The following is a 21,232-nucleotide window of genomic DNA, read 5'->3' as shown; positions in this document are numbered from 1 at the left end:
TCACATATGGTTTAATGATAGTTGAACTTGAGCTAACTCCATATACTCACCTTCTCCACCCTTTGCCCTATTTTTTTCATATTTAGTTCAAAGACCCATTTCGGATTTAGGATAGGCATTGGATATCTTGAGTTAATTGTGACTGTATTTCTGCTACTGTAACAATAAGTGCTATGTGCTGTGTGCTGCTGGTACTTTGTTTTGTACCTTGGCCTCAGAGGAACACTTTCATGTGGCTGTATTCATGTATGGTTGAATGACAAACTTGAACTTGATCGTGGGAACAAATTCCACAGATTTACCACCATCTGACTAAAGTAATTTCTCCGCATCTCAGTTCTAAATGGCCGTCCTTCAATCCTGAAGTTGTGCCCTCTTGTCCTTGAATCCCCAACCATGGGAAATAACTTTGCCATATCTAATCTGTTCAGACCTTTTAACATTTGGAATGTTTCTATGAGATCCCCCCTCATTCTCCTGAACTCCAGGGAATACAGCCCAAGAGCTGCCAGACGTTCCTCATACGGTAACCCTCTCATTCCTGGAATCATTCTCATGAATCTTCTCTGAATTGAGTCTGCTCTGCCATTCAATCATGGGCTGATCCTTACAGAGCCTCAACATCACATCCCAGCTCTTATATTCTATACCTCTAGAAATGAATGCCAACATTGCATTCGCCTTCCTCACAACTGACTCAACCTGCAGGTTAACCTTTAGGGTATCTTGCAGGAGGACTCCCAAGTCTCTTTGCATCTCTGCATTTTGAGTTCTCTCCCCATCTAAACAATAGTCTGCCCATTTATTTCTTCTACCAAAGTGCATGACCATACACTTTCCAACATTGTATTTCATTTGCCACTTCTTTGCCCATTCCCCTAAACTATCTAAGTCTCTCTGCAGGCTCTCTGTTTCCTCAACACTACCTGCTCCTCCACCTATCTTTGTATCAGCAGCAAATTTAGCCACAAATCCCTTAATACCGTAGTCCAAATCATTGACATACATCGTAAAAAGTAACGGTCCCAACACTGACTGCTGTGGAACTCCACTTGTAATCGGCAGCCAGCCAGAATAGGATGTCTTTATTGCCACTCTCTGTTTTCTGCCGACCAGCCAATGCTCCACCCATGCTAGTAACTTCCCTGTAATTCCATGGGCTCTTATCTTGCTAATTAGCCTCATGTGTGGCACTTTGTCAAAGGCTTTCTGAAAATCCAAGTACACCACGTCTATTGCATCTCCTTTGTCTACCCTGCTTGTAACTTCCTCAAAGGTTTGCAGTGGGTTTGTCAGGCAGGATCTTCCTTTCAGGAAGCCATGCTGGCTTTGATATTAGTCACCAGCTTCCTCTCATAATTCACTTTTATCTTCCAAATGACCTTCTTTGTTTCCTTCTGCAAGTTTTTAAAAGCTCCCCAATCCTCTATCTTCCCACTGCCTCTGGCCTCGTTTTATGCTCTCTCCTTTGCTTTGACTTTGGTTCTGACTTCACTTGTCAGCTACGGTAGTGTCCTTCTTCCCTTTGATAATTTCTTCTTATTTGGAACATATCTGTCTTGCACTCCCCTCATTTTTCGCAGAAACTCCAGCCATTGTTGCTCTGCTGTCCTTCCTGCAAATATCCCTTTCCAGTTAACTTCTGCCAGTTCCCCTCTCATGCCATTGTAATTTCCTTTATTCCACTGAAATACCGATACATTAGATTTTATTTTTTTCCCCTCTCAAATTTCAAAGTGAACTTGATGATATTGTGATGCCTGTTCCCTCAGTTTCCTTAACCTTAAGCTCTCTTATCACCTCCGGATCATTGCACAACACCCAATCCAGCACAGCCGATCCCCTAGTGGGCTCAACAACAAGCTGTTCTGAAAAGCCATCCCTTAGACGTTCTACAAATTCTCTCTCTTGAGGTCCCTAACACGGTCTCTCAGGAGCTGCATCTCGGTGCACCTGGAGCAGGTGTACCCATCTGGGAGACTGGAAGATTCCTAGGACTCCCACATCTGACACCCATAGCAAAATACTAACCCTACCAACATGCACTCTAATCCCTCAAAAAAAAACAAAAAGCAAAGTCCACTTACCCACTTACCTTGCCGAAGCCTGAATGAGCCAAAGCCTGTCACTCCTACTCCCTCCACTGGCCTACTCCCAACAACTGGCCTCCCCGACGATGGCTGCTCTGCTTATCCCTTCGGTACTTTTATTTAGTTCGTCGAGCTTAGCTGCTGCCGCTGATGGGCCCCGCACAATGGACTAACGCCCGCAAAGCTCTCGTTTTAAATCACCGCCTCTGACCTGCGTGAAGCACTCGTTCGTCGAGCTTAGTTGCTGTCGCTGATAAGCCCTGCACTTGCCTCCCATAGAGTCCAAGGGAACACCTTGTCAGGTCCTGATGATTTATTCACCCTGATTTGCCTCAGCGTAGCATACATCTCCTCCTCTGTAATCCGTGTTGATGCTGCTTTGCCTCAGTTCTGTAGACTCTGTTTCTGTCTCCTGAGTAAATACAGATGCAAAGAATGCATTTAAAATCTCTATCTGTTTTGGCTCCACCCATGGATTACCATCCTGGTCTTCCAGAGGACTAATTTTGTCCCTTGCAATCCTTTTGCTCTGAACATATCCTCTTCACACTGTTACTGTCGGGAAAGATTTTTAACTCTACCTCACTACTTTTTTATTTTTGTTTTTTTGCGCTACTTACTTTAACTATTTAATAGACACACATATATGCATGTGTGTGTATGATTTTTTATGTACACACACACATATTTAATGTAACTCAGCATTTTTCTATATATCAGTTTTTTCTCTATATTTATTTATCATGTAATTCTTTGTACTGCTGCCATAAAGTTAGCGAATTTCATGACATATGCCGGTGATAATAACTCTGATTCTGATATCTGTGGAACCCCTTAGGATTCTCCTTTACCTTTTCTGCTCAAGCAACTACATGTCTTTTAGCCTTCCTGATTTCTTTCTAAGTTTGGGAATGTACAAACTCCCATAGGGTGGGAATTAAACCTGGGTCAGTGGTGCTGTACGTTGTTGCACTAACCACCATGCTACTGTGCCGTTCTCCGAATGGTTATGATGTCGGGAGATGAGAATTGTTCACACAGTGACCTGAAGTGTAGTGACTGAAGCAGCAGTGGAAGTAATTTCAGCTGCAACTTCTGATACGAAATTGGGTCAATATAACAGGAGAAATTCTGGGGATTGTAGTAGTAGCAGATGGAAGTGGGATTAATTGAGACATGCCCTCTTATTACTATCCTCAGGGAGGAGGTACAGGAGCCTGAAGGCACACACTCAATATTTTAGTAATCGCTCCTTCTCCTCCACTGTCAGATTTTTGATTGGACAATGAATTCTACCTCACTTTTTTCTCTTTTTTTTTTTGGTTTTCTTTTTGCACTATATATTTAATTAATTTTTTTCAGATATATTTCTTATTGTTATTTTGTACTGCTGCTGCAAAACAACAAATTCCATGATGTACTCCAATGATATTAAACCTGATGCAGGTGACACTGAACCTGTATTGATGATGTTGGCTTTCTAATTTTTCATCCAGGAGGATATGCAAGGTGATTGAAGAGGCAGTTCTGAAGCACAACATTATCTTTGTGTCCAGTGCTGGCAATAATGGACCCTGTCTGTCCACAGTTGGTGCTCCAGGGGGTACTTCCACGTGTATCATTGGTAAGTTCGAGAACGTCGTCGTTGGTTGTCAGTTGTATCTGGCTATGACGGGGAAACCTGTGCAGGAGAATATTTAAAATGGAAAAGCCGTTGTACTGGGGCAGTTTCACTCTCTCGACCTTGGAAGTCTGGGTGCAGTGGATCCGGGTAGTCATTACAACTGGGATCTTCCTTTATTGCTGTAGATGGCCATCGCTGCTTCTTTGCCTTTTCATGCCCTTTGCTCACCACAAAGTATTGCAGAACTGCCTTCCTAGCCATTGGATCTCTCCAACCAGTCCGCTGGAGCTGATTTCACATGCTAGGACAGGCATGACCCTATCTCACCGGGGTGTGAGGTCCGCCAGCGACCTTCACCTGGTTTAGTCCGCCTGTCAAAGAAGTGTACTGGGGTGTAGTCGCTGTCACATGCAAGCAGCTACTTGGAGCCACAGGTGAGAGTTGAGTGTCTGGTGCAGCCCAAAGGTGAGTGAGCTGCCCCAGAGTGGACATGACAAGCTCCTTCACCAGAGGTGCTACCCCAACCTGAATATCGCATGTACCACAATTGTGAGAATAGACCTCATTAAACTGATCGGAATAACTCGCTTTCCTAAAGTAGTTTTATATTTGCTTTCCTGGTTTGGGTTGACATACTCAGCTTTTAAGGTGTTTCTGCTGCTGTTAATTTCATCTTCTATGTGCTATGGGACATTAATAATTGGACATATGGCAAATATAGTCATTGATACGTACAGTGAAATGTGTCAAACGTTGACTGATGGTTTCCACAGATGCTGCCCGACCTGCTGAGTTCCTCTAGTGCGTTGTCAGTGAAATGTGTCGTGTGTGTTAATGACCAGCACAGTCTCAGGATGTGCTGGGGTATCCTGCAAGTATTGCCATGCTTCCAGCACCATCATAGCATGCCCACAGGTTATTAACCCTAAATGTCATGTCTTTGGAATGTGGGAGGAACCCAGAGCACCCGGAGGAAATCCATGTAGTCTCAGGGAGAACATACAAACTCCTTACAGACACCAGCGGAAATTGAACCCCAATCAGTGATTGCTGCCACTGTAAATTTGCTTCTTGGTGTAGAAGATCATAAGACATAGGAGCAGAATTAGACCATTCAGTTCTTTGAGTCTGGTCTGCCATGCCATCGTGATTGAATTATTATCCCCCTCAGTCCCATTCTCCTGCCTTCTCCCTGTTACTTTTGATGCCCTTACTATTCAAGAACCTATCGACCTCCACTTTAAATATACCCAATGATTTCGTTTTCACAGCCTGTCTGTGCCACCGAATTCCACAGATCCGCGACGCTCTGGCTAAAGAAACTTATCTTTATCTCTGTTCTAAATGAACATCCCTCTATTCTGAGGCTGTGCCCTCTGGTCCTAGACTCATCCATGATAAGAAACATCTTCTCTATGTCTACTCTTTCAAAGCCTTTCAATATTTGGTAATCCTTTCCTTGTCAGATATATTGTCATGTACCTCCTCTGGACCCTTTCCAATGCCAGTACATCGCTTGTATATGATGCCCAAAAGTACTCTCAATACTCTACGTGCAGTCTGTCATCCTTGCTTTTATTTTCTAGTCCTCTCAAAATGAATGCTGACATTGCATTTACCTTCCTTACCACTGACTCAAATTAACTTTTAAGGAATGCTGCACGAGGACTTCCAAGTCCCTTTGCACCTCTGATTTTTGAATTTTCTGCCTATTTAGAAAATATTCCACGCCTTTATGCTCTCTACCGTAACTGTACACTTCCTGACACGAATCCATCTGCCACTTCTTTACCCATTCTCCCAGTCTGTCCAAGTTCTTCTGGAGACTCCCTGCTTCCTCAACACCACGTGCCCTTCCACCCATCTTTGTATCATCTGCAAGCATGGCCGCAAAGACAATGTCATCTGGTTAATTGGGCTGTCAGTCAATCGAGGTAGCTGCTTATTTGTGAAAACAGCTGGGGTTCCCTTTGTTTAATTGGGACACTATGCTGCTTAATTGGGGCAGGAAAATGTTGCTGAACAGTTTCTAACAAGTTCAATTTTAATTGCCGTTAACCATATGTGAATACTCATGAATGCAGCCAAATGAGACAGCATTACTCTAGGGCCGAGATACACTGTACCAACAGTCACTCACAGCACAAGGTGCAAATAGCACAAACAAGACAGCAAACATGTATAAGATATCATTAAATTAAAGTCACACAAAAAAAATTTATAGTGCATGACCCTGAGTCCATGAATCTTGCAGAGGTCTGCAGTCTGACCCCTGCAACACTTGGCTTGTCTTCTGCCGAGTGAACACTTGGGGGCAGCACCAACTGCAGCTTGAACGCGGCACCTGTGGTGGAGCGCACTGACATCTCTCTCCTGGGTAGCTGCAAACAGGCAGCACTGTGGCTTGAGGCTTAGTCCTTGCTCTGGCCAAGGCCATGCAGCTCCCCCACTATGCCCCTGCCATGTGCCAGTAATGGGACTTGCAGCATTCCTGATTAATAATGTCCAACAGGGTCTTGTGAGTACGAGAAAAGTGACTTATGATGATCAGTCGTTGTTAGACTGTATATCACCTTCATGTACCACTCCTCCAACGCCTCTCTGATCGAGGCAGCAGCAAGATCTGCACCTTCACTTTCCAGCTCCTTCACTTCCTCCACCAATGAGCAACTCCTGCAGTATTTAAGTTCTTAATGTCTGGTAGTGTTATGTGATCATTAAAAATATATTTTAAAAGGACAACAAGACCTTTGATTGATCCTGTAGAAGTCTCTGTGAATGTACACTCTGCCATCTAAGGAGGATCAGACCCGTGCACTTGTGTGGTGGTTAGACACTACACCATGCTTAGAGCGAACAGTTTTTAATAGTGTCTGTTGTGTGGGTTTGTGTTCAAAAAGCAATGATTTTTGTCGCTGATAGTTGGCGAAAAATAAGCAGCAAGACATTTCAGAACTGTTTTGCTCACTGCAGTTTCAAACATTCAGACTTGGAGATACCAGAAATGGCTGGGAGTGAAACATAGAAAACCTACAGCACAATACAGGCCCTTTGGCCCACAAAGTTGTGCTGAACATGTCCCTACCTTAGAAATTACCTGGCTTACCCATAGCCCTCTATTTTTCTAAGCTCCATGTACCTATCCAAAAGTCTCTTAAAAGACCCTATCGTATCTGCCTCCACCACCGTTGCTGGCAGACCATTCCATGTACTCACCACTCTCTGAGTAAAAAAACTTACCCCTGCTATCTCTTCTGTACCTACTGCCCAGCACCTTAAACCTGTGTCCTCTTGTGGCAACCACTTCAGCCCTGGAAAAAAGTCTCTGACTATCCACATGTTCAATGCCTCTCATCATCTCATGCACCTCTATCAGGTCACCTCTCATCCTCCGTGGCTCCAAGGAGAAAAGGCCGAGTTCACTCAACCTGTTCTCACAAGGCATGCTCCCCAATCCAGGCAACATCCTTGTAAATCTCCTCTGCACCCTTCCTGTGGTTTCCATATCCTTCCTGTAGTGAGGCGCCCAGAACTGAGCACAGTACTCCAAGTGGGGTCTGACCAGGGTCCTATATAGCTGCAACATTACCTCTCGGCTCCTAAATCCAATTCCACGATTAATGAAGGCCAATATACCATATGACTTCTTAACCACAGAATCAACCTGTGCAGCTGCTTTGAGTGTCTATGGACTCGGACCCCAAGATCCCTCTGATCCTCCACACTGCCAATATTATATTCTGCCATCATATTTGACCTTCCAAAATGAACCACTTCACACTTATCTGGGTTGAACTCCATCTGCCACTTCTCAGCTCAGTTTTGCATCCTATCAGTGTCTCGCTGTAACCTCTGATAGCCCTCCACACTATCTACAACACCTCCATCCTTTGTGTCACCAGCAAACTTACTAACCCATCCATCCACTTCCTCATCCAGGTCATTTATAAAAATCACGAAGAGTAAGGGTCCCAGAACAGATCCCTTTGCTTTCTGTGGGCAAGCCAGTTCTGGATCCACAAAGCAATGTCCCCTTGGATCCTATGCCTCCTTACTTTCTCAATAAGCCTTGCGTGGGGTACCTTATCAAATGCCTTGCTGAAATCCATATACACTACATCCACTGTTCTTCCTTCATCAATGTGTTTAGTCACATCCTCAAAAAATTCAATCAGGCTCGTAAGGCACGACCTGCCCTTGACAAAGCCATGCTGACTATTCCTAATCATATTATGCCTCTCCAAATATTCATAAATTCTGCCTCTCAGGGTCTGTTCCATCAACTTACCAACCACTGAAGAAAGACTCACTGGTCTATAATTCCCTGGGCTATCTCTACTCCCTTTCTTGAATAAAGGAACAACATCCGCAACCCTCCAATCCTCCAGAACCTCTCCCTGATTCAACGATCATCACCAGAGGCTCAGCAATCTCCTCACTCGCCTCCCACAGTAGCCTGGGGTACATCTCATCTGGTCCTGGCAACTTATCCAACCTGATACTTTCCAAAAGCTCCAGCACATCCTCTTTCTTAATATCTACATGCTCAAGCTTTTCAGTCCGCTGCAGGTCATGATTACAATCACCAATATCTTTTTCCATAGTGAATACTGATGCAAAGTATTCATTAAGTACTTCTGCTACGTCCTCCGGTTCCATACACACTTCCCCACTATCACACTTGATAGGGCCTATTTTTTTACATCTTACCCTCTTGCTCTTCACATTCTTATAGAATGCCTTGGAGTTTTCCTTAATCCTGCCTGCTAAGGCCTTCTCATGGCCCCTTCTGGCTCTCCTAATTTCCTTTTTAATCTCCTTCCTTATTAGCCTTATAATCTTCTAAATCTCTAACATTACCTAGCTCTCTGAACCTTTTGTAAGCTTTTCTTCTTGACTAAATTTATTACAGCCTTTGTACACCACGGTTCCTGTCTCCTACCATAACTTCCCTGTCTCATTGGAACGTACCTATGCAGAATTCCACACAAATATCCCCTGAGAACATCTGTTCCCAATTTAAGCTTCCAATTTCCTGCCTGATAGCCTCATAATTCCCCTTACTCCAATTAAATGCTTTTCTAGCTTGTCTGTTCTTATCTCTCCAATTCTATTGTAAAGGAGACAGAATTATGATCACTATCTCCAAAATGTTCTCCCACTGAGAAATCTGACACCCGACCAGGTTCATTTCCCAATACCAAATCAAGTACAGTCTCTCCTCTTGTAGGCTTATCTACATACTGTGTCATGAAACCTTCCTGAACACACCTAACAAACTCCACTCATCTAAACATCTTAAAATCTCCCATCACGACAACTCTGATATTATTACACCTTTCCAGGATCTGTTTCCCTATCTGCTCCTCGATACCCCTGTTACTATTGGGTGGTCTATAAAAAGAACCCAGTACAGTTATTGACCCCTTCCTGTTCCTAACCTCCACCCACAGAGACTCAGTAGACAATCTCTCCATGATGTCCACCTTTTCTGCAGCTGTGACACTATCTCTGATCAACAGTGCCATGCCCCCACCTCTTTTGCCTCCCTCCCTGTCCTTTCTGAAACTTCTAAAATCCGGTATTTGAAGTAACCATTCCTGTGCCTGAGCCATCCAAGTCTCTGTAATGGCCACGACGTCATAGCTCCAAGTACTGATCCACACTCTAAGCTCATCCGCTTTGTTCACAATACTCCTTGCGTTAAAATAGACACAACTCAAACCGTCCATCTGAGCGCGTCCCTTCTCTATCACCTGCCTGTCCTCCCTCACACACTGTCTACAAGCTTTGTCTATTTGTGAACCAACTTCCTCTTCCCCAGTCTCTTCAGTTCGGTTCCCACCATGCAACAATTCTAGTTTAAACTCTCCCCAGTAGCCTTAGCAGACCTCCCCGCCAGGATATTGGTCCTCCTTGGATTCAGGTGCAACCCATCCTTTTTGTACAGGTCACACCTGCCCCAAAAGAGGACCTAATGATCCAGAAATCTGAATCCCTGCCCCCTGCTCCAATCCCTCAGCCATGCATTTATCCTCCACCTCATTCTATTCCTATACTCACTGTCACGTCGCACAGGCAGTAAACCCGAGATTACTACCTTTGCGGTCCTGCTTCTCAACTTCCTTCCTAACTCCCTGTAGTCTTTTTTCAGGACCTCTTCCCTTTTCCTACCTATGTCATTGGTACCAATATGTACCATGACCTCTGGCTGTTCTCCCTCCCACTGCAGGATATCTTGGACGCGATCTGAAACATCCTGGAACCTGGCACCTGGGAAGCAAACTACCATCTGAATTTCTTTCCTGCATCCACAGAATCGCCTGTCTGACCCCCTAACTATCGAGTCCCCTATCACTACTGCCTTCCTCTTCCTTTCCCTACCTTTCTGAACCACAGGGCCGGACTCTGTGCCAGAGGGACGGCCACTGTTGCTTCCCCCAGGTAGGCTGTCCCCCCAACAGTACTCAAGCAGGAGTACTTATTGTCAAAGGGTACAGCCACTGGGGGTACTCTCTAGTACATGACTCTTCCCCTTCTCTCTCCTGACTGTTACCCACTTGTCTGTCTTCCATGGCCCTGCTGTGACCACCTGCCTATAACTCCTCCCTATCACCTCCTTGCTCTCTCTGACCAGGCGAAAGTCATCGAGCTGCATCTCCAGTTCGCTAACTCGGTCCCTTAGGAGCTGCAGCTCGACACATCGGGTGCAGATATGGCCGTTCAGGAGGCTGGGAGACTGCAGGATCTCCCACATCTGACACTGAGCACAGAAAACTGGCCTCACACACATACTATTTCCTGTCCACAATTAACACAGGTAGACCTACCTCGCCTCGTTACTGCGTAAGCCTGTTGAGCCAAAGCTCTACCACTCTGCTGCCTGCTGGATATGGCGGTCTTCTTTTTAAACTTTTCCTGCTCTACTGGCTGACGTCACGCGCTTGCGCAGTCTTGCCTCTCTTTTACCCCAAGTAGTAAAACTGCTTTTGCTCCGGAAATCTTTAGCCATTCACTCACAGCTTTCTTGCTCCGAATCAAAAATTAAGCAACTTCACTACTCCCATCAGGCTAGGAACAATGAAGGATTTGAAGGTATCAAAATCATCTCGAATGTTAGTGAGGATTTGGAACTTGCAAACATTGGTAACTTTGTATGAAAGCAGTCCATTATCTGTATTAGGTGTCTGTGCTGATTTTACTTATTTACAGTCAATCAAAGGAATACATTGAATTCCTTCATCAGTAACTATTAGGAATTGATACTCAGTCTTTTAGTGGTATTTGTAGTGTTCTAATTTGTTTTGAATATCATTTAAATACATAAACTTTTAGTTGGTTAAACTGTGGTTTGTCTTTTTAATGCCTTTTTAACTCTTTCCGTGAAACAAAATGCACTGGTCCCAAAGTGTTTAATTAACCAGAATCCACTGTGTTCATTAAGCAACATGCTCTGCTCTATTTCAACATCTGAAACAACAGATTAAAATTTAGAAACATCTGTCGTCATTGTGGCTATCCCTCGAGTTCGAGGATGATGGTCTTCATTCTGAAGTGGCCCACAGAGTGAAGACGCCTGTGCGTGTATTTGTTTAACGTGCACTTGATGTTGCACTCCAAGAAGCACACGATACTTCACAAATCATCCAGCTGATTCCAATGACATGGAAACCACGACGATTGGAACTGATGGATTTGTTGCAGCCTTCATCCGCCTTCACAGCTGTTGAGTTCGAAGTAACTTTGTCCACCTGTTCCACCGTTGAGGTCTTGGTTAGATTGTTCTTTGTCAGGGACCTCACCCTCAACCTTACGGCCATGGGTGACCCTACCAGGAGCATAGCTCCAGACGCTATTGCTCTCAGGATCACAGGACCACACAAACTTCTCCACTGCGACAAGGTGACAATCCACGAAGAAGAGAAACATCTGTATATCTACAGTGGCATGCAAAAGTTTGGGCACCCTGGTCAAAATTTCTGTTACTGTGAATAGCTAAGTGAGTAAAAGATGACCTGATTTCCAAAAGGCATAAAGTTAAAGATGACACATTTCTTTAGTATTTTAAGCAAGATTACTTCCTTATTTCCATCTTTTACAGTTTTAAAATAACAAAAAAGGAAAAGGGCCCGAAGCAAAAGTTTGGGCACCCTGCATGGTCAGTACTTAACAACACCCCCTTTGGCAAGTATCACAGCTTGTAAACGCTTTCTGTAACCAGCTAAGAGTCTTTCAATTCTTGTTTGGGGGGTTTTCGCCCATTCTTCCTCGCAAAAGGCTTTTAGTTCTGTGAGATTCTTGGGCCGTCTTGCATGGACTGCTCTTTTGAGGTCTATCCACAGATTCTCGATGATGTTTAGGTTGGGGGCCTGTGAGGGCCATGGCAAAACCTTCAGCTTGTGCCTCTTGAGGTAGTCCATTGTGGATTTTGAGGTGTGTTTAGGATCATTATCCTGTTGTAGGAGCCATCCTCTTTTCATCTTCAGCTTTTTTTTACAGATGGTGTGATGTATGCTTCCAGAATTTGCTAGTATTTAATTGAATTCAGTCTTCCCTCTACCAGTAAATGTTCCCCTTGCCACTGGCTGCAACACAAGCCCAAAGCATGATCGATCCACCCCTGTGCTCAACAGTTGGAGAGGGGTTCTTTTCATGAAATTCTGCACCCTTTTTTTTCTCCAAACATACCTTTGCTCATTGCGGCTGAAAAGTTCTATTTTAACTTCATCAGTCCACAGGACTTGTTTCCAAAATGCATCAGGCTTGTTTAGATGTTCCTCTGCACACTTCTGACGCTGAATTTTGTGGTGAGGATGCAGGAAAGGTTTTCTTCTGATGACTGTTCCATGAAGGTCATATTTGTGCAGGTGTTGCTGCACAGTAGAACAGTGCACCACCACTCCAGAGTCTGCTAAATCTTCCTGAAGGTCTTTTTCAGCCAAATGGGGGTTTTGATTTGCCTTTCTAGCAGCGATCCTACGAGCAGTTCTATCGGAAAGTTTTCTTGGTCTTCCAGACCTTAACTTGACCTCCACTGTTCCTGTCAACTGCCATTTCTTAATTACATTACAAACTGAGGAAACGGCTACCTGAAAATGCTTTACTATCTTCTTATATCCTTCTCCTGCTTTGTGGGCATCATTTATTTTAATTTTCAGAGTGCTAGGCAGCTGCTTAGAGGAGCCTATGGCTGCTGTTTGTTGGGACAAGGTTTGAGGAGTCAGGGTATTTATAAAGCTTTGAAATTTGCATAACCTGGCTTTGCCTAACGATGACAGTGAACAAGCCATAGCCCTAACAAGCTAATTAAGGTCTGAGACCTTGGTAAAAGTTATCTGAGAGCTCAAATCTCTTGGGGTGCCCAAACTTTTGCATGGTGCTCCTTTCCTTTTTTTCACTCTAAAATTGTACAAAACAAAAATAATACACTAACCTTGCTTAAAATGTTGAAAAGAATGTTTCATCTTTAACCTTACGACTTTTGGAGATCCGTTCATCTTCTACTCCCTTAACTATTCACAGTAACAGAAATTTTGACCGGGGTGCCCAAACTTTTGCATGCCACTCTATATCTGTCACCTCAGTAGGCTCCAACCTTATAAGTAGAGTCTGTTGGGATAATTAGGGAGAAACTACAGATAGTGGAGTCTGGGATTAGGGCACCGAGTTGTAACACGTAAATACTGTTACTTCATGGTAAGGTTTATAAACATTCTACGAAGGATGATCAAAGTTGAAATCCTCTCCCTTAAATTCACGTATAGTTGATTATTTTTAAATATTATTCCAATCGGCTTTTTGGTTTGGAACAAAAAAGGAAGAGAGATGACTTGATAGAACTTACAAGATGATGAGAGACATAGTGGATAGCCAGAGACTTTTCTCCACCAGGGTGAAATTGGCTAATATGAGAGGGCATAATTTTAAGGTGATCGGAGCAGAGTATAGAGGGGATGTCAGATGAAGGCATTTATACACAGAGTGTGGCAGATATATTGGGGACATTTAAGAGATTCTTAGAAGCAATTGGATGATAGAAAAATGTAGGGATATGTAGAAGGGAAGGGTTAAATTGATCTTAAGGTACGTTAAACAGTTGGCACAACATGTGGACCAAAGGACCTCCACTGTACTGTAAGGTTCTATGTTCATTCTGAAATTGATGGATTTTGCTCTGCATACATGCGATTAAGGGATAAGGAGAAAAGACGAGAATATGGAGTGAGGTGACAGAGTTGCCTTGGTTTTTCAATGTGGTCCGGTTGCTGTTCCTACAAAACTTTGACAAACACTGAAATACTTTTATTATATCGGGACTTGAGGACCTGAGTTATAGGTAAAGGTTGAATAGGTTAAGACTTTATTCCCTAGAGCATACAAGAATGAGGGAAGATTTGATAGAAATATAGAAAATTATGAGGGTATAGATAAGGTAGGTATAAGCAGGCTTCCTCCACTGAGGTCGGGAGATACTAGAACCAGAAGTCACGGGTTAAGGGTGAAAGGTGAAATGTTGAAGGAGAACATGAGGGGGAGCTTTTTCACTCAGGGTGGTGAAAGTGTGGAATTCAGTGCCAACAGAAGTGGCAAATGTGGTTTCAGTTTCAACATTTGCATAGGTACAGGGATGGGAGAGGTATGGGTGGGGGGGAGGTCTATGGTTGAGGTGCGAATCGATGGGCTTGTTTCTGTGCTGTAGTGTTCTATGATTCTTTATGTTGTGATTGTGGTAGCCTAAATACATTGAGTGGCAAATGTCAAGATTATCTGTTTTCAGTGATGCTCACTGAGAAAGCAGGAGGGATAGGAAATTTTGGCATTATGTTTTACACATCACGGGTGCAGTAACTCAGCCAGAAATTTTAAAACATTCTGAGCAAATGGTGAATCAATTTGAATATAAATCTAATCTGTCAACTGGTTGCAGCTCGTCAGTGGAATCCAATTTTCACTCATGGACCTGCAGGGAAGGAAACATTGTAGCTACCTGGTCTGCCCCAAATATCAAAGAAAACAGATTACTTGCTTGTGAACATAAGGGTGAAGGTTACAGGCAGCACTGCGAGTGCCCCATCCATGGAACGCATTGCCTGAGATTGTAGTAGAGGTAGATAGATATTAGGGACTTTTAAAAGACGTTCAGATAGGTGCATGAGTGTGAGGAGAATGGAAGGATATGGACATTGTGGATCCAAAGGGCTGTTCCGGTGCTGTACTGTTCTACAGGGATATTGTCAAGTATTGTTTGACTCCAAACCAAACCATGTTAGGGAAGGTGCCAAAGCACTTGGTCAAAGTTTTGTTAAAGGTGAAGAAGAAGACAGAGGTAAAAAGTGAGGGAAAGTATTTCAAAACTTTAGACTTGGGTATCTGATGGCATGGCTACAGTAGTTCAGCAAATAAGACCATAAGACATAGGAGCACAATAGGCCATTCAGCCCATCAAGTCTGCTCCACCGTTCCATGATGGCTGATTCCTGGATCTCACTCAACCCCATATATCTGCCTTCTCGCCATATCCTTTGATGCGCTGACTGATCAGGAAACGATCAACTTCCATGTTAAATATACCCACAGACTTAGCCTGTACCACAGTCTGTGGCAGAGCATTCCACAGATTCATTACTTTCTGGCTAAAAAAAAATTCCTCTACCTCTGTTCTAGAAGGTCGCCCCCTCAATTTCAGGGCTGTTCCTTCTGGTTCTGGATGCACCCACCACAGGAAACATCCTCTCCACATCGACCCTATCAAGTCCTTCCAACATTCTGTAGGTTTTAATGAGATTTAACATTCTTCTAAATTCCAGTGAGTACAGGCTCAAAGCTGCCAAATGCTCCTCATATGTTAACCCCTTCATTTCCATAATCTCCCCTCGTGAACCTCCTCTGGATTGTCTTCAATGACAACACATCCTTTCTGAGATATAGGGCTCAAAACTGTTGACAATACAGTACTCCAAGTGGGGCCTGACTAGTGTCTTATAAAGGCGCTCAGTATTATTTCCTTGCTTTTATATTCTATTTCCCTTGAAATAAATGCCAACATTGCATTTGCATTCCTTACCATAGACTAAAACTGTAAATTAACCTTGTGGGAGTCTTGCATAAAGACTCCTAAGTCACTCTTGCACATCTGATGTTTGAACCTTCTTCCCATTTAGATAATAGTCCACGCTATTGTTCCTTTTACCAAAATGCATTATTATACATTTTCCAACACTGTATTCCATCTGCTACTTTTTTGCCTATTCTTCCAATTTGTCCAAGTGCTGCTGCAATTGCATTGCTTCCACAGCATTACCTATCCCTCCACCTATCTTCATATCATCCATAAATTTTGCCAGAGATCTGTCAATTCCATTATCTAAATAATTGACAAATGATGTGAAAAGTAGCGGCCTCAAAACTGAGCCCTGACGAACACCACTATTCACTGGCAGCCAATCTGAAAAGGCCCTTCTTATTCCCACTCACTGCCTCCTGCCTGTCAGCCGTTCTACTATCCATGCCAGTACCGTTCCTGTAATGCCATAGGATCTTGTTAAGCAGCCTCAGGTTTATTATCACTGGCAGGTGAGATACTAGAACCAGAAGTCATAGTGAGGTAGTGTTCAAGGATTCAATGTCTATTTAGGAATCAGATGGCAGAAGGGAAGGAACTGTTCCTGAATCACTGAATGTGTGGCTTCAGGCTTCTGTACCTCCTTCCTGATGGTAACAGTGAGAAAAGGGCATGCCCAGGGTGCTGGAGGACCTTAATAATAGATGCTGCCTTTCTGAAACACTACTCCTTGAAGGTGTCCTGGGTACTTTGTAGGCTGGTTCCCAAGATGGAGCCCACTAAATTTACAACCTTCTGCAGCTTCTTTTGGTCCTGTGCAGTAGCCGCACCCCCCCCCCCCCCACTGCCCTATACCAGACAGTGATACAGCCTGTCAGAATGCTCTCCATGGTACATCTGTAGAAGTTTTTGAGTGCACTTGTTGACATACCAAATCTCTTCAAACTCCTAATGAAGTATAGTCGCTGTCTTGGCTTCTTTATAACTACATCAATATGTTGGGTCCAGGTTATATCCTGAGAGATCTTGACACCCAGGAACTTGAAACTGCTCACTTTCTCCACTTTCTGATCCCTCTGTGAGGATTGGTATGTGCTCCTTCATTTTAACCTTCCTGAAGTCCACAATTAGCTCTTTCGTCTTACTGACGTTGAGTGCCAGGTTGTTGCTGTGAAACCACTCCACTAGTTGGCATATCACACTCCTGTACGCCCTCTCGTCACCACCTGAAATTCTACCAACAATGGTTGTTACATCAGCAAATTTATAGATGGTATTTGAGCTATGCCGAGCCACACAGTCATGGGTATAGAGAGAGTAGAGCAGTGGGCTAAGCACATGCCCCTGAGGTACACTAGTGTTGATCATCAGCGAGGAGGAGGTGTTATCACCAATCCGCACAGACTGTGGACTTTCAGTTAGGAAGTCAAGGATCCAATTGCAGAGGGATGTACAGAGGCCCAGATTCTGCAACTCCTCAATCACCTTAACAAACGCCTTCTGAAAATGCATGTAAATGACATCCAGTGCCTCTCCTTTGTCCACCCTGCCCATTACTAACAGATTTGTCGGGCAAGATTTCCCTTCACGGAAACCATGCTGACTTTGACTTCATCTGATGCTGATTTTATCATTAGTCTCCATCCTGCACCTAGTGAACTATTTCCAGAAACTTGAGCCATCCCTGCTCTGCTGCCAGTATCCTTCTCCATTCCACTTGGGCAAGCTCCTCTCTCGTGCCCCTCTAATTCCCTTTATACCATTGTGATACAGATACATGTGACTTATGCTTCTCCCTGTCATACTGCAGTATAAATTCAATCATATTATGATCACTGCCTCCTAAGGGTTCCTTTACGTTAAGCTCTTTAATAAGATCTAGGTTATTACACAAAAACCCATCTAAGATAGCCTTTCCCCAAGTAGGCTCAAGTACAAGCTGCTCTAAAATGCCATCTCATAGGCATTCAATAAATTACTTCTCTTGTGATCTGACACCAACCTGGTTTTCCCAACCCCTTGCATGTTGAAGTCCCCCATTACAATTGTGTCTTTACCCTTATTACATGCCTTTTCCAGCTCCCTTTGCATTCTTAACCTCACATCTTGGCGACTATTTGGAGGCCTATATATGATTCCCATATTTGTTCTTTTTTTACCCTTGCAGTTTCTTAACTCCACCCACAAAGATTCAACATTCTCTGACCCTCTGTCACCTCTTTCTATAGCTGTAATTCCATCTCTTACCAACAGAGCCACACCACCGCCTATGCCTTCCTGTCCTTTTGTTACAAAGGCTCCCAACTATGGCCTTCTTTCAGCTACGACTCAGTGATGCCCACGACATCATACCGACCAGTCTCTACTTGCGCCACGAGTTTGTCCACCTTATTCCAAATGCTACGTACATTTAAATACAGCATCTTCAGTCCTGCTTTCTTCACCCTTTTGAATTTTCCCTCTGTGGAACAATTTAACTCTGTGCTCTGTCTGCATTTGCACCCAATCATTGGCCTGTCCTTCCTTCCATCCACATTACATCTGTCATCTACATGTAAACCTGCTGTCTCATCCTCAGCTCCATCATACTGGTTCCCATCCCTCTGCCATTTCAGTTTAAACCACTCCCAACAGCTCTCGTAAACCTGCCCATAAGAGTATTGGTCCCCATCAGATTCAAGTGCATCCTATCCCTTTTGTACAGATGCAGCCTGCCCCAGAAGAGGTCTCAATTATCCAGAAATCTGAATCCCTGCCTCCTGCTCCAATTATTGAGCCATGCATTTATCTGCCACCTCATTCTATTCCTATCCTCACTGTCGCTTGGCACAGGCAGCAATCCTGAGATTACGATCCTTGATGTCCTGCTTCTCAGCTTCTTTCCCAACTCCCTGTATTCTGTTTTCAGAGCCTTCTCCCTTTTTCTGCCTATGTTGTTGGTACCAATATGTATCACAACTTCTGTCTGCTCACGCTCTCTTTTTAGGATATTGTGAACGTGTTCAGAAACATGGTGGACCCTGGCACCTGGGAGACAAACTACCATCCGTGTTTCTTTTTTGCATCCACAGAATCACCTATTTGTCCACTAACTATAGAGTCCCCTTTTACTGCTGCCATCCTCTTCAGTTAGGGTCAGGGATTTTTTACTCCTCAAGTATATTAAGGATGTAAGTAGTAAAGTCAATTCAATTTCCTACCTTTCTGAGTCACAGGACTGAACTCAGTGCCACGAGGGATGACCACTGTTGCTTCCCCCAGTTAGGTCATCCCCAAAATGGAGTACTTATTGCTGAAGGGAACAGCCACAGGGATACTCTCCAATATCTGACCTTCTTCCTTCCCTCTCCTGACAGTCAATCATCTATCTGTCTCCTGTAGTCTTGGGGTGACTATCTCCCTGTAGCTCCTGTCTATCACCTCTTCACTTTCCCTAACATGCCGAAGGTCATCGAGCTGCAGTTCCAGTTCCTTAACACGGTCTCTAAGGAGCAGCATCTCAATGTAGCTGATGCAGATGTGGCCACTGGGGAGGCTGGCAGTCTCCCGGAAACCCCACATTTGACACCGAGAACAGAACACTGGCCATGTAGACATACCCCTATTCTCTCAAGAGTTAAATAAGAAAAAAGAAATAAGGAATAGAATTGGAATTAATCAAATCTCCAGCAACAGATCTTGAATGGTAAAGGAAAAATGAAATTAAAGAGATAGTGAAATTTGAACAAACCGAGGTAAATTTTTAAATCAAGTGGCATATCCATCTTTGATGAAACTGTTGATCCTCTCTCTGAGCAGTGTTAAGATTATTGGAAATGATGGTGCCTAACTTGTGTTATTAGGTGTTGGTGCATACGTCAGTCCAGATATGATGGTGGCCGGATACTCTATGCGGGAGAAGTTGCCAGCTAACCAGTACACGTGGTCATCAAGAGGACCTTGGTAATTGCTTATTATCCTTCCTACCTTGTGTTGAGTAACAATATTAGTGTGATCTCTCAAGTTGAGTAGGATGTTCTCCAAAAGGGGTTCTCTATTGGTGGGTCTTCAGATGGCCATAACAATCCTATATGCTAAAAGGTTTTCTCAGTAATAATGTGTTGACACTCAAAGGAATTATACTCTCAGTGGGCACCTGATTAATGCAACTATCTGATCAGCCAATCATGAGGCAGAAACTCAATACATAAAAGCATGCAGACATGGTTAAGAGGTTTAGCTGTTCAGACCAAACATCAAAAAGGGGAAGAAATGTGGTCTAAGTGACTTTGACCATGGAATTATTGTTGGTGCCAGACAAGATGGTTTAAGTACCTCAGAAACTGCTAATCTCCTGTGACTTTCATGCACAGCAATCTCTAGATTTTACAGGGAGACAAAACATCAGTGAGCTGCAGTTCTGTGGGGAAAAAATGCCTTTTTAATGAGAGGTCAGAGGAAGATGGCCAGACTGGTTCAAGATGACGAGGCAACAGTAGCTCAAATAACCAAGTGTTACAACAGTGATGTGCAGAAGAGCATTCTTGAATGTACAGCGCATTGAACCTCTAAGTGGATGGGCTACAGCAGCAGAAGACCACGAACATACACCCAGTGGCCACTTTATTAGGTACAGGAGGTAAAGTGGCCACTGAGTGTATTTTCTAACTAACTTGTAGCTGAGCTAGAGAGAACACAGGAACACAACAGCCATTTTATCCCCTCTAACTTGTTCTGCCATGCAATGAAATAACTGATCCTTGTCTCACTCTTTGTTTAAGTTCGGTGGTTTTTACCCCGTCCAACAAAAAATATCACAAAATATTTAGCTTCCAGATTTTTGAGATGTCTTCTAGACTTCTTCTATTTTTTATGTTTACCATAGTGAGGGAGTCTAGGATCAGAGGGCACAGCCTCAGAATACAAAGACATCCCTTTCAAACAGAGATGAGAAACAATTTCTTTAGTCAGAGGCTGGTGAATCTGTGGAATTCATTGCTTCAGATGGCTGTGGAGGCCAAGTCATAGGGTATATTTAAAGTGGAGGTTGTTAAGTTCTTGTTAGTAATGGCATCAAAGGTTTACGGGTACAAGGCAGGAGAACAGGGTTGAGGGGGGTAATAAATCAGCCATGATTGAATGGCGGAGCAGACTTGATGAGCTCAATGGTCTAATCCTGCTCCTATGTCTTATGTCATATGCTTCCTCATATCGTCAATACACTTTGTTATCTCCTTAAAAAATTTACTTGGTCAGACTGTGGGGTGCAGGTGCATTGTGCTGGACACCAGAATCCTCTTGCTGTTAGAGCTTAGGTACAACATTTAGACACAGTATTTTTCCTTTATCATCAGCCTCTGAATCTGTTTCCAATCTGCGGGCAATCAAATAGTACAGTTGGGTTTAATTCTGTTTACCCAGTCCATGCTGACTGTCAGGTGCACTCCTTAGGAAGCTGCATCACTGCATGGTACAAGA

The 21,232-nt window shown here is 43.7% G+C and overlaps 1 protein-coding gene across 2 annotated transcripts in view; it reads left to right on the top strand.

Moving 5' to 3' along the window:
- Positions 1-21,232, top strand: part of LOC140204370 (tripeptidyl-peptidase 2-like) — a 193,393-nt gene that overhangs the window by 47,249 nt on the left and 124,912 nt on the right. For both annotated transcript variants that reach the window (XM_072271060.1, XM_072271061.1), the window contains exons 9-10: positions 3,587-3,714; positions 19,618-19,717. In XM_072271060.1, the coding sequence (XP_072127161.1) occupies positions 3,587-3,714; positions 19,618-19,717 (228 nt within the window). The remainder of the gene's footprint in view (positions 1-3,586; positions 3,715-19,617; positions 19,718-21,232) is intronic.

Source organism: Mobula birostris, chromosome 10 (assembly GCF_030028105.1).
Source record: "Mobula birostris isolate sMobBir1 chromosome 10, sMobBir1.hap1, whole genome shotgun sequence".
Taxonomy (NCBI): domain Eukaryota; kingdom Metazoa; phylum Chordata; class Chondrichthyes; order Myliobatiformes; family Myliobatidae; genus Mobula; species Mobula birostris.
Note: the sequence above shows the minus strand (reverse complement) of the source record. Positions and strands in the feature narration are given on the sequence as shown.